This window comes from Nicotiana sylvestris, chromosome 12 (genome assembly GCF_000393655.2).
Source record: "Nicotiana sylvestris chromosome 12, ASM39365v2, whole genome shotgun sequence".
Taxonomy (NCBI): domain Eukaryota; kingdom Viridiplantae; phylum Streptophyta; class Magnoliopsida; order Solanales; family Solanaceae; genus Nicotiana; species Nicotiana sylvestris.
This window is the reverse complement of record NC_091068.1, coordinates 66,320,198-66,333,943: the sequence shown is the minus strand read 5'-3', so window position 1 is coordinate 66,333,943 and position 13,746 is coordinate 66,320,198. Positions and strand designations below refer to the sequence as shown.

The following is a 13,746-nucleotide window of genomic DNA, read 5'->3' as shown; positions in this document are numbered from 1 at the left end:
TTTTCACTTTCCCATTAATTCTTGTAAGAACTAATTTAAAAAAGAATCAGATATTAGTATTATTAGTTTGAAGATGTTATATATATATAACATTACCCCCCCCCCCCCAAAAAAAAGAAAAAAGAAAAAGCAAACTACATGTTAATCCTCATCATCGGTATGTATAAGATAAATCCTTGATTAAAACTACAATATAATGAGTAAGTCAGCAAATATAGACAGGTCATACAAGTCCATGAAATTGATTTCCACTTTATTCTTCTCTTTTGACAAGACCCTTTCCAAGAATTGCTTGATAATCTTTGTCCATTTACATCTCTGACCTTGTCATGCTCTACTTCTATAACAAGCTTTTGTGTCCTTGAGTCATTTGCCTCTGAACCTAATCTTCAAAAAGCTTCACCTGAAAGTTTTCAAGTGGTATAGCTGCTATATAAGTCTCTTCTCTGCCAAACTGCCTTAAGCAATTCAAACATTCAATATTGTAATCATGTTTTCTCTTTCAAAATTGCCTTCAACAACATCAGTGCTATCAGCATATACTACTTTGACTGCTTTAGCAGTTCTAGTTAGAACTTTAGTCTCTGAAGTTCAGAACATGACAAACCAACTCTTACCCAAAAATCTCCAAGACAAAATCTTGTCAAAAGTTGGATTCTTGATGGGAAATCTCTCTTCCCAAATGACACTCATCATTGAGGAAAGCACTGGTTACACTCCAAATGAAGTCTTTGAAGCCTCTAACATATACTTAGGCACTATAGTGTACCCTTCAGTTCAAAGGGTCAAAATTTCCAAGGCAGAGAAAGAAAAGAAATTTTCAGTCACTATCAGCAAAGATGAGAAAATCATTGACACATTTGAAGGAGTGGAACTCATTTGGGAGCTGAAAATTGTGGAAACTCAAAAGGCTAATTGTGATGATGGCTACTTCTCTTCAGAAAAAGTGGAACAGAAATGGTTTGAACTTAGTTTCCTCAAGAATCACAAGAAAATGGTGTTGGACACTTATTTGCCATTTGTTCTTGAAAAATCAAAAGCCATAAAAGAAGAAAACAAGGTGATAACACTCTCTCCACTTGGAAGTTATGGAGAAAGTGTCAATCTTCACCATCCATCAACTTTTGATACACTAGCAATGGATCCTGAACTCAAGCAAAAACTGATGGATGATTTAAACAGATTTCTTATGAGAAGAGATTATTATAGAAGAGTTGGCAAGGCCTGGAAAAGAGGATATTTGTTGTATGGACCTCCAGGGACAGGCAAATCTAGCTTGATTGCAGCCATTGCTAATTATCTGAAATTTGATATATATGATATGGAACTCTCTAGCTTGCGATCCAACTCCGATTTCAGAAGACTGCTAGTCTCTGCCACGAACAGATCCATTCTTGTCATTGAGGACATTGATTGCACCATTGAGTTAGAGAACAGAGATGGTGGCGCGCACCAAAGTGAAAGTCAGGTGCCTAAATAGTCATATTATTCAATCCGTTCCATTTTATATGACACTTTAGCCTGTATTAATTGTAGGGGTTAACAGACTTTTTTGTTTTGATGGACAGGTTACACTTTCAGGGTTGCTGAACTTCATTGATGGGCTATGGTCAAGTTGTGGAGATGAAAGAATAATTGTGTTCACAACTAACTTTAAAGAAAGACTAGACCCTGCATTATTAAGGCCAGGAAGAATGGACATGCACATTCACATGTCCTATTGCACACCTAGTGGATTCAAGATTCTTGCTTCCAACTACCTTGGCCTTAAAAATCACTGCAAGTTTCGCGAAATTGAACAGCTTATAACTGAACTCAATGTCACCCCAGCAGAGATTGCAGAAGAGCTAATGATAAGTGATGAAGCAGACATTGCACTTGATGGACTAATTAAATTCCTTAACAAGAAAAAACAGGTGGTACAAAATGCAGTTGATGAGAAAGAAAATGAAATTGAGGAAATAAACAAGCAAGTAGAAACCAAAGAGATTAAGAAACGTAAGGGGAATTCAAGGAGGGGAGGAAGAGCCAGGCATAAAATTTTCTAGAAAATTTCTTATGCCTTGTATTTTGCATTCTCATACTCTTTCCTCATATGTTCAATAAACTTTTCGACATGTAACCAGTGTTGTAGTAATTTAGGTACTGAAAAAAGTTCAGATGAAAGGAAAAGGTATAACAAAACTGCAACTTAGTGTTATATTAAAGCCAACAGCTAATTCGAATAATTGTGATGGACAGAAATTTCAGATATTACTATGACGTTCAAACATGATTTAGTGTAGTTTCCTGTAATGACCTTTTACTTCCTAATTCGAAAAATGATTTACCTCCGAAATTTGAAGAGCTTCTTGTGTATCAATATCACCATCTTTCTCCATATCATTAACTAAAATGTTGATCTCACTATTGCCTAATCTAGCGCAACCACCCATCAAAGTCTTCGTTAATCAACGAAAATGTGCAAACCAACTTGCAAACACATCGACTATTTTCACCGGATACCTGCTACCCTAACCAGCATAGGTTTCTCTCTGTAATTTGGTATCCCAGTCTCCTCCATTTTTGGACTGTATAAAGATGAACTACATTCATCCAAGAAAGAAAAGCTAGTACTGCTACATATATATATATATATATATATATATATATATATATATATATATATATCAAGAAATAACAGCTTATATCACATCCAATGGCTGCTTTTTCACTGTGAAGGATGGAGCTAAAGCATTAATTTATGGACCCTATTGGCATGGATGCTAATCCTAGAGTGCCAGACCTGTACATCTCTTCCACCAAAAAAGTAAATTTGCCCTTTGGGACAGGACAGAAAATGAGAAAGGGAGAGAGATTAGACATTTACATACTAGTGAAATGACAAGTACTTAACACTGGTACACAGAAAAACTCTTGTTCTTCCACAAAAAACTCCAAGCCTTTCCCAATTTTTTCCGCGAGGTTGACTTGCATAATGGCTTTGAATCTTCAGGAGGCACCGCCAAAGTCTCACTCTTTTCAATCCGTGGCTGAGTTTGAACCAGTGAGGGTTCCCTCTGTCTCTGCTCGCGAAATAACATCAAAAGCTTCTGAGCTTTCTGCTTTCCTCTCATAGTCCCATTTACAGATATCGACACCAACGAAGGTATCACTCCTTCTTGAAGGACCATTTGGCTGCATTTCTCATTTCCATTGCATAATATCAACAGACAAGCTGCAGCTTGCTCCTGTTCTAAAGGCTCCCCAATGTCTAAAACAGTTGCTAGCCTACTGATAAGACCAGGAGATGACATGATTTCTTCCTTTGCAGATTTACTTAAACTTAGGTTTATAAGAACTGCTATGCATTTTTCTGTCGTATGGTCATCCGTATATGACATAAGGGTTTTCAGGCCATCCAGAATCCCAGCTGACAGGAGGTGGGGTATATTTGTTTGATTCGTCGAGAGATTAAAAAGTGCATGGAGGGCATCCAGCTTACATTGAGTATCAGTCTCATGCTGAAGGACTCCGATCAAGAATGGAACGGCTTCACAGGAACCAATAACGGGCTTGGCTTCCTCGAGACAGGAAAGATTCAGGTAAAGGGCAGTTGCTGCAATTGTTGCACTAGAAGTAGCAACCATTCTTCCCAGCAATGGAAGTACTCCTGCCGCCAGCATCAATTCCTTGTTCCTGAAGAACAAGTTGGAAAAATGTCAGAAATGTTGGTTACTTGTTATAAGTGCATGGCAAATTTTTGAGCACCATTCTAATAAAAGCACAAAGATTCTTTTTGACACTTAAAAAAGGTAAAGAAGCACTTCACTTAGGAAAAACATGCTGTGGTAATTATTGAAATGGAATATAAATCACATAGTTAGATGCTTAATGTCTTTTTGACACTTAAAAAAGGTAAAGAAGCACTTCACTTAGGAAAAACATGCTGTGGTAATTATTGAAATGGAATATAAATCACATAGTTAGATGCTTAATGAGGCACCGGCAAAAGGACATGAAAAGAAGTCATGCTAAGCAGATCCAATTTAAGATATCTAGAAATACATATAATCATGTGCTTGTTAACCTGTTCTTTTATTTACTTTTGGATAAGTTGAAGTACCTGTTAACCTAATTCAGTCTACTTTACATGATTTTCATTCGACAAAATAAAGATTGTAGCTGTCTGAAATCAACCTGTGCTACACATAATCAAAATGAAATTGGAAATTCACCTTAATTACTGAAGCCAGTCTATATGAATATCCTACCTACAAGCCACAACTCAATAGAGAAGAATACTACCAAAGCATGTACCATGACAAGACAGTTCAAGAACAAAGCAAGCAAGTACCATAAAACAAATGATACCTATTTTGTTTTATAAGATGAAACTTGGAGATGAATGACTGGAAAACAGAGAAATTTTCTCCAGAAAGATGCAGTAATTTGTGGACTAATGAAAGATATGAAGAAATTCAAAGCTATTTGACTTATGGGATGCCAATGCAAGAAGTTCATCAGAAAGGCATAGATTATTTGACAGCTGGACAGAATCAGTACTATCTATCTTCCTTAGTTAGAGGTCCTTGGGAAAAACTGATCTGCGATTCTACTACCATAATATAATAACCCACAAGAGAACACACCTGTTATTATTCACACCAAGGTTGAAGAGAGCCATGGTTCCGATTTCTTGAGCAATCTCATTCCTGGTTTGTACAGCACACTCCAAAAATCCTAGTAATGCTTCGATAAAGCCATTTGCTCCCATATAAATCCTGATTTCTTCATCATCCTTTAGCAGATGCCTGATCTGTTCTACCACTCTGCACTTTTTCCTGAAATCGTCCTCTTTATTTAAGATGGCTAAAAAGTCCTCATATCTTTCGAAAGAATTGACTTGAAGCTCATCTTCCTGCACGGGTTCATCTACTTCATTTCCTTCGGCCTCTTCAATAATACCGCTATCTTCCAAAGGAACCACCTTGACACCTTTGAATTTGCAAGATGCAATACTACCTGTAGATTTGGAATTTGTTGACTCACTTTCAGATAAAGCCAGTCTCCAGTAGTTGAGATCAAGGGACTCTGGTGGGCCATCTGGAATAGGAAGTCCATTCTGCTCGCACCAACTAGCAACCAGACCCTTCACACAATAATTAGGAGTTAAACCAAGATGAGGGAGCTCCTGCTGAGTCTTTGGACATGTGTTATGCCCATCACTGAACCACTTCTCAATGCAAATCCTTTCATATGTTTGCCCAGAAGCAATTATCACAGGGTCATACATTAACTGTAATGATATTGGACACCTCAACTCTTCAGGAGGAACAGGCATCTGGTCTGACCTCCTAAAGTTTGGTTTAAAATTAAAAGAACTAAGCTTAGAGAATTGTCGGTCAAAGGCATGAATAATATTGCCTCCGGGTCCAATACCATCCTCGAAGGATCCCTGAACTGTGGGTGAACAAGGTGTTGAACCCTGTGAATCATTGTCATCTGAAAATTCAGATCTAAACAGCTTTGAATATTTTCGTATCAGATGCAAAAGATAAGCAACAATTGACTCTTTCCTTTTATCCTCTTCTGCCCTGGCTCGTTCAACGAGCTTTTTCAGAGCCCTTCTTTCTCTAAGTGCAGCTCTTGAAGAAGTTATACCAAGTCTTGAGGCAGCTTGGTGAAATGACTCGAGTTCATTGTTGTCATTACCATTGAATTTTCTTCCCTGCTGAAGCAATGTAATTATGTCATCACCAACTTGCTTCTCCAACGGATCAAGTGAGAACTCAATCCCCTCAAGTTCATTTAGAACTTCAGATATCTAAGGTTACCATCAGAATCAAACTGTGAGTAAATGATTTAAGAGTACATATTCATTTTGTCAAATTAACCAATGGCACTAACACAAACTCATATCCTCCCCCTAACAAAACAAAAGAAAAAAGAATCCACCATTGTATTTGCACAAGAGCCTAAATTTTAATTGAAACAACAGCGAATTTACTTGACATACTAAACAAATAAGAGAACATTACCTGACCGCCAATACTTTGTGGTACTATATCTTCAACACGCTTTAGACTATCTTCAAGAGCACATCTTGCTCTCTCAAACTTTAGAACTATAGAGTCCCCTGTTATAGCCTGAAAACATAAATAATTGTGGAAAAATAAAGGTTAGCGGTAGGGGAAGGAACCCGTGAAGAAGAATGTAGTCACTAAGCAAGAATTGGGAGCAGCGCTTTTTACTACTTCTGCTTGGTAATAAACGTACTGCACGAGCAAATAAATTATAGTTATATCTTAGAACTAGCAATTTTCATTTATGTACATTTTCAAGTTAATAAACTGTTGTTAGACATTAACAGCAATTATACAACAACTAACACGCCTCAATCCCAAGCAAGTTAGGATGTGGTTAGATGTTAAATAAAAATAAATAGCTTATGGTTTTTTCACCCCAAAAAAAATAAAAATAGAAGGAATGAAGTGCAGGCCATTTTATTCAGATAAAAAAAGTATAGCAATGATTACCAGGTAAAGTTTACTGCATTCAGCGCAATGCTGAAGAATATTCTTGGTCTTCTCAAGGGCTATGTGTAAAGCACATAATGCTTGAATACCAGATGTGCTTCTAGGTCGCGCAGCTTCTAGTTCAGGAAATATTCCCAGCACTTTGGCGTATATAGCCGATAAGCTCTTGCACATTCCTCCATGTAACTACAATTCACACAAGCAATTTTATTGAGAAAACCATAGAATCAATCATCCAACTTAGAATTAAATCACCACTCAGTCTGCAAAGTGTTTTCAAATTGAAGAATTTGCCAAGTTGTAGGTCTACATAGATCCAATAAACAACAATCCACTTGCATACCTTAGGCTCTCCAATAGATAACAAGTTTTCCTCAACCTCAGCATTCTCCATCATCAACATCGAATATCAAATAGAATATAAACTCTCTCAATCACCTGTACGTAACAACAATTTCAACAACATTGAACATTCACCAAATGACACCAAGAAGCAGCAAATGAGATTATCACAAGAACAATAATAACTATAACAATAAATAAATAAGAAGATCAGCACACAACAACAACAACACAGAATAATACCACTAGTGGGGTCTGGGGAAGTAGTGTGTACGCAGACTTGGGGTAGAGAGGCTCTTTCCAAATAGACCCTCGGCATCCTTCCCTCCAAGAACTTCCCACCTTGCTCTTGGGGTGACTCGAACTCACAACCTCTTCGTTGGAACTGGAGGTTGCTTACCAAGAAGATCAGCACACATTTCATCAAAAAAAGAAAAAGTGCAAACACCAGATTCGCAATAAGAGAGGTGAAAGCCAGGTCAACAAATGATGGATAATCTACAAACCAAAATGTCAAAGTAGAACCAGGGAAACAAGAATGACTTGTGGTTCAAACAATTTGTCAAACCATCAATTAAATTAATATTCCTAATCAAATTAAAGAAGGAAAACAAGTTTTAAAAAGAAAACATATAGATAGAATTTAAATTTATAGCAAGCTAATCTTCAATCTCTAATAAACCTAACAACACAATGAAGCTGGATTCAATTCCTTTCAGAACTTCCTCAACAACAACTATCAATATGTATGATTGGAAATACAACTAAAAATGAAATCTTTTTCTTATATGCATCTATTAAAGTATACTTTTAAAAAAAAGACCCAAAAAAGAAAACAAAAACTCAAAAGGGTTTATATATATTAGCAAAGAAAAATTTGATGCAACTTACAAGATTAGGAAAAGAAATAAAAGAAGAGCAACCAAGGAGGCTTCATCAAATGCTCTGCCGAATTAAGAATTCAACAACACATTTGATGATTTTGATCACAAAACTTCCACTTTTTGTTGAGAAAGAAAGCAATCTCGAGATAGAGATGGAGAAATAGAGAGAGATAGAGGGGGAGGAAACAGCTTTTTAGTAATTAATAATGAGAAAAAATAAAACAGCGGAGGTGAGAATGAGTAGAAATGAATGAATGCATGTGACCAAGTACTGCTTTATTTTATTTTTTTATATTTTATATTATTCCTTCGTTTTTGAGTTAGTATGACTCCATATTTAGTTTAGATTTTTTTTTTAAAAATATATGATCTTAAAAGGTTAAGGATAAAAGCTTTGTAGGGTCATAATATTTGTGTAGTTATACAAGAATTTTATTACGGATAAAATAAAGAGTTTATAATTAAATTATTTTCAAATTTAAAAATATGTATTCTATTTTGGAACAGACTAAAAAGAAAAGTACTTATATAATTTGAAACGAATATAGTATATGATATGATTACTCCTTATTTATTTTTATTTGAAATTTTGAAGAGACCGAACTCATCAACATAAAATTAGATAGATTGATGTTTATGCACAAGGGTAGATCTATAGAGGAGAAAGGGTTTTTCTTATTTATTTATTTTTGGGTAAAAATTCTGCTTCCATGACCACTTAATTCGTTTAAGGACATAAAGTATAAGTTTAAGTAAAAAAAAAAAAAAAAAAAGGTGGTTAGGGAATATTTGAAATAGAAATCAATTCTAAGGTGCGTAATTTATACTATAAACCCACTTGCAAAGTGGATCTTAATCAGATTAATTATTTAATGAGTTATTTATGGAACAAAAAAAAAAAAAAAATTAAAAATTGAAGGGGAAAAAAAATTACACGAGGATGTTGTCTCCCCGACTCGCCTGGTCGACAATTGCCGACCTCCGAGTTTGTCGGTAAGCACATCTGTCAATAGTTGTTCTCCTGATTTACCATTTTACCCCTTCTTCATTATTTAAATTTTGATCGGAATTTTACACGTCATGAATTTTATATTTCTTCCTTCGTTTTCTATGTTAGGTACGGTTCTAAAGCTATTAGTGGAAACTCTTTCCTTATTTATATTTATAGAAAATTTCCCAGTTGGTAATATCAGCTCCATATTTGAATCGTCCTTTTATAATTAACCGTAATATGCTACCAGGGTCGAAAAATCGCACCAACTAACATATGAATATATAATTTTTATATATATAGAATTTTATACAGAATTTTTTTTAAAAATATCTAGAAATATTTGGGATTCTCTTACCTAATATAATATTTAATAGAATATGAAGTGCCCTATATTTATTAACCTTAAATAATGGGTTGTATGATCACTTTCTTATCAAGTGTTACTGAATGCGTCAATCTCTTTGTTATTCCATATTCATGTGTCAAGATCTATTAATTTTTTATATCTTTTTCGAATTTGAAGTGATTATTATTATTTAGATATCGTATTGATTTTTATGTTTAATTACTAAATTCAATTAACCTTAAAAGTGTACATCAACAAAAAAAATTATTGTTAGATGACTAAAAAGATAACAATCATGTGTTACTAAGTAAATTCTTCCATAAGAATATTTTAATAGATAATATGTTTGTCAAGTTTTTAAAATTTTACTAAACATATATTTACTTATAAAAAATTTAACAAACTAAGATTGAAATAATATTTAAGTAACAAAATCCCGATTAATCTGACAAAACCGAACCAACCCGGTCCATGTACATCCTTATATGCTACTATCTTTTTATCTAAACAGTTAAATGCTATGATCTCATAAATTATGGAAAGAATTACAAGAAAATACACATGACTTCACACCATCACATCTTCTACATATGCTTCAAGGGGTCGTGTATTTTCTACTTCTCCTCTTGTGTCACCTGCTTGCAATGTAAGAAAATTAAAGAGTAGAAGTCCACCATTGAAGACCATTTAAAGTTTTGCTTTTGAAAATGGGGTTTTTTTAAATTTGTTAGTTGTTTTGATTCGGTATTGTTCCAATTGATTGAAAATATCAAAGGGAGTTCAAAATTTAAACTTGAAGTGATTTGGAGTAAATTTGAGCAAGATATGAGTTAAATTTCAGAAAAGACGCAAGGAAGAAGACGAAGTTAGTTTTTTGTATAATTATATATAATTTTGTATAATAGTGTATATGAGTGTAGAAACACATCTTATACACTTTTATATACCTTTATACAAGCATCTATAGACGAACTTCTTCCACGATTTTCAGTTGCAATTCTTGTTCAAAACCCGTCCAAATCTCCATTAAATGACTTCAAATTTTATATACAACCTCCTTATACTATTTCTAACAAGTCTAAATAACACCCACTCCAAATTTCTCACAAAATCAAATTCGAAATTTAAACCCACAAATTTAAGCTTGTTAAAAATCTAATTTTCACCACCCAAATGAATTTGGTTTGTTGAATTAATATTTGAGTCACAGTTACTGTAGACAATAAATTTGCGTCGAGAAAATAAAATCAAGACCACAAAATATCGCAACAATCGTAGTATTTTATTTCGAATATTTGAGTGTACAATCTCTATGAATTCTCTGATTCTTCTTTTCAATAGTAAATAAATCAAGGGCCTTTGAGCTTGATCTTGAATCTATGTTTGTTGCCACGAACGATGATCTTGTTCTTGAGCTTGAGCTTGATTGCTTGAACTTGACCTTGATTTGTTCTTCGTTCTTGAGCTTGCACTTGATTTCTTGAACTTGAACTTGAAGCTTGAAACTTGTGGAGGAATTTGCAGCGTTTGATCCACGAGCTCTTTCTTGCTTCTTGTTGTAACTTCTGGTGTCTTTTCTGAGTTATGAAGACCCCTATTTATAGTTGTGGAAGGGAAGAGTTGTGATAAGAACAAACTCTTTCCGACCAATCAAATTGAAGTATGACATGACTGCATTTGATTGGCCAGAACATGTCACTAGCACACGTGGCGCGATTTCATTGGCCTTTTAGCGTGACTGGACATGCCTTGTCATTTTGACACGTGGCATGGTCTTATTGACTCTTCCGCTTGACTTGGCGCGTCACGTCATTTGACACGTGGCACCAAACTGGGCCTCTAGGAAGATGACATCTTGGGCTTAATGAAGTGGGCTCATCACTTTAGCCCAATTAAATGGGCTAGCCTAATGGATTAAGACTTATTTATTTAATCCATATATATTGAACTTATATAATTAATCCAATTATATTAGCCAATATATTTATTTGGACTAGTACATTTAAAATATAATGCAAATTATTTATTGGATTCAAATCCAATAAATTTTACATGTTTACAAATGTCCCCTACTTCAAGACTTGTCAAAGTTTTTAACCTTTTGAAGACTAGGCTTGAAGTATTTGTATTTGTATTTGTATTTGTATATTTGATCGTACGAAATATTAAAGTTATTGAACTTTAAATTTCAAATTCACTGTCCTGCGACTTAATCACGCAAAGCATAGAAGCTATTGAATTGTAAATCCCAGAGTCATAGTTTTCTAGTTTAAAAAAAAACTCCAAAATTGGTTAGCTCTTTCCATGTACACTTCAAACAATTCCAATTCATTTAATATGTGACATTGCATGGCTTACGTAACTTTTTAATTACAACCATCTTTCCCTAACTCAAATGGAAGTAGAAGACTTCTGCCGTCTTTCCTCTCCAATTTGGATTACGGTACCCAATTGTCCTTGAATTCTAATAATTAGTAGTCCCATACCGTAACTAGTCCTCTAATAGCCACGTTATTGCACCTATAAATACATCATGCCTTCCATTTAGCGACAACAATTGTACTGTTTGCAGTCTACTTTTGGCGGCTCACGAAGCATTGACGCAAGGTAATTTCTTTTTTTTTTCCTCGTGCTTTCTTTTTTGTTGTCTTTTTTTCCCTTTTTTTTTGTAGGTCAAGCGAGAAAGATATGTTCTTGTTCAATAATATGATCCACGCATGAAGAAGATAATCATGGGGTGTGAGGGGATGAGTATTCATCCTTGCCCGATTCTTGGAGAGATTACTCTCAAAATGGCCCGATTCTTGGAGAGATTACTCTCAATGTGGCCCAATTCTTGGAGAGATTACTCTCAAAATGACCCGATTCTTGGAGAGATTACTCTCAAAATGGCCCGATTCTTGGAGAGATTACTCTCAAAATGGCCCGATTCTTGGAGAGATTACTCTCAATGTGACCCAATTCTTGGAGAGATTACTCTCAAAATGACCCGATTCTTGGAAAGATTACTCTCAATGTGGCCCAATTCTTGGAGAGATTACTCTCAAAATGACCCGATTCTTGGAGAGATTACTCTCAAAATAGCCCGATTCTTGGAGAGATTACTCTCAAAATGGCCCGATTCTTGGAGAGATTACTCTCAATATGACCCAATTCTTGGAGAGATTACTCTCAAAATGGCCCGATTCTTGGAGAGATTACTCTTAAAATGGCCCAATTCTTGGAGAGATTACTCTCAAAATGGCCCGACTACCGGAGAGGCCAACTTAAGGTGCAAAGGGACTCATATGTCCACCTTAAGATTGGAAAGTTATAGTTCCTTTTAAGGACAAACCCATGAAGAGGCCAACTTAAGGTGCAAATGGACTTATATGCCTACCTTAAGATTGGAAAGTTATAAAGCTTCAACTTGAAGACGACATCAACTTGAACACTTGGAAAATTTTGAAGATTTGGCGGACTTTGCAGACTTCAACTCGAAGATTCAGGGGGCTTAAACAATTCAACCTTAAGATCGGCGAATTTGAAGACTGAAACTTGAAGACCGACGAACTTGAAGACTTCAACTTGGGGGGTTAAATATTTCAACTTTAAGACCGGCGAATTTGAAGACTTCAACTTGAAGACCGACAGACTTGAAGACTTCAACTTTGAGACTTGGAGGGCCTAAATATTTCAACTTGAAGATCGGCGAATTTGAAGACTTCAACTTGAAGACCGACGGAGTTGAAAATTTTAACTTGGGGACTTCAACTTGAGTACCGACGGACTTGAATATATCAATTTACCATGGAGGGTTGCCCCTTTTAAATCAAATGAGATCAAAGTTCCACAAGAGGATGGCATTTCAACTTGATTTTGCATTCCTCCAGACTTCACTCGGACAACAATTGGGGCAATATGTATCTTTTGAACTTATGCGACTTAACTTAGAATGAAACTCTAAGTTGCCTACATACCTCGGTGAAGAGGATCAAGTCATACCGTAGTTTAGACTAGGTAGATTTTTTTTTACATCCTAACTTTTGCCTAGGCCGCCTCTTTCGAGATTTTCAACCTAGCGAACTTTTTTTTTTGGGTCCTAACTTTTGCCTAGGCCGCCTCTTTCGAGATTTTCAACCTAGCGGTCTTTTTTTTGGGTCCTAACTTTTGCCTAGACCGCCTCTTTCGAGATTTTCAACCTAGCGGACTTTTTTTTTGGGTCGTACACAGTTTATACTCTTGCGGGCCAAGAGTGTAGTAACATGCAGTTTAGGCTCGTGTGTCGAGGAGCATCATGACTTGCAGTTTAGGCTCGTACGTCGAGGAGCATCATGACTTGCAGTTTAGGCTCGTACGTCGATGAGCGTCATGACTTGCAGTTTAGGCTCGTACGTCGAGGAGCGTCATGACTTGCAACTTCATGGATAATACTTCTTCAAAAACTTGCCGTTGATAGGGCCGATTCTCATACCATCTGCATCAACCAGCTTGTAAGCCCCACTTGAATAAGCTTCTTGTACGACATATGGCCCATCCCATTTTGAAGTGAACTTCCCTACAAGTTTATGGGAAGTAATAATGGGTCTTCGTACGGCAAGGACTTGATCTCCTACTTGAAAGGATCTCAGACGAACTCTTTTGTTGAAGGCGCGAGACAATCGAGCTTGATAACATTCAAGA

General features: G+C 35.7%; 2 protein-coding genes across 5 annotated transcripts; one reads left to right on the top strand and one right to left on the bottom strand.

Moving 5' to 3' along the window:
* Positions 1-475: 475 nt before the first annotated feature.
* LOC104213992 (AAA-ATPase At3g50940-like) lies at positions 476-2,272 on the top strand. The gene is made up of 2 exons (XM_009763577.2): positions 476-1,468; positions 1,569-2,272. Exons 1-2 carry the CDS (start codon positions 491-493, stop codon positions 2,046-2,048), a joined length of 1,458 nt encoding a protein of 485 aa, XP_009761879.1. The 5' UTR covers positions 476-490; the 3' UTR covers positions 2,049-2,272.
* Positions 2,273-2,689: 417 nt separating this feature from the next.
* Positions 2,690-7,974, bottom strand: LOC104213991 (U-box domain-containing protein 45-like). Of its 4 annotated transcripts, none has more exons than XM_070164900.1 (7): positions 7,752-7,973; positions 7,104-7,255; positions 6,862-6,956; positions 6,519-6,704; positions 6,021-6,128; positions 4,632-5,806; positions 2,690-3,678 (listed from the first exon to the last, which is right to left on the bottom strand). In XM_070164900.1, the coding sequence occupies exons 3-7, from the start codon at positions 6,919-6,921 to the stop codon at positions 2,892-2,894; spliced, it is 2,316 nt and encodes a 771-aa protein (XP_070021001.1). In that variant the 5' UTR covers positions 6,922-6,956; positions 7,104-7,255; positions 7,752-7,973; the 3' UTR covers positions 2,690-2,891. The 4 variants fall into 4 exon arrangements, with proteins under 4 accessions (XP_070021001.1, XP_070021000.1, XP_070021002.1 ...); XM_070164899.1 differs by having other exon boundaries at positions 7,104-7,245; XM_070164901.1 differs by lacking the exon at positions 7,104-7,255 and having other exon boundaries at positions 4,632-5,710; positions 7,752-7,974.
* Between the last annotated feature and the right edge of the window lie 5,772 nt (positions 7,975-13,746).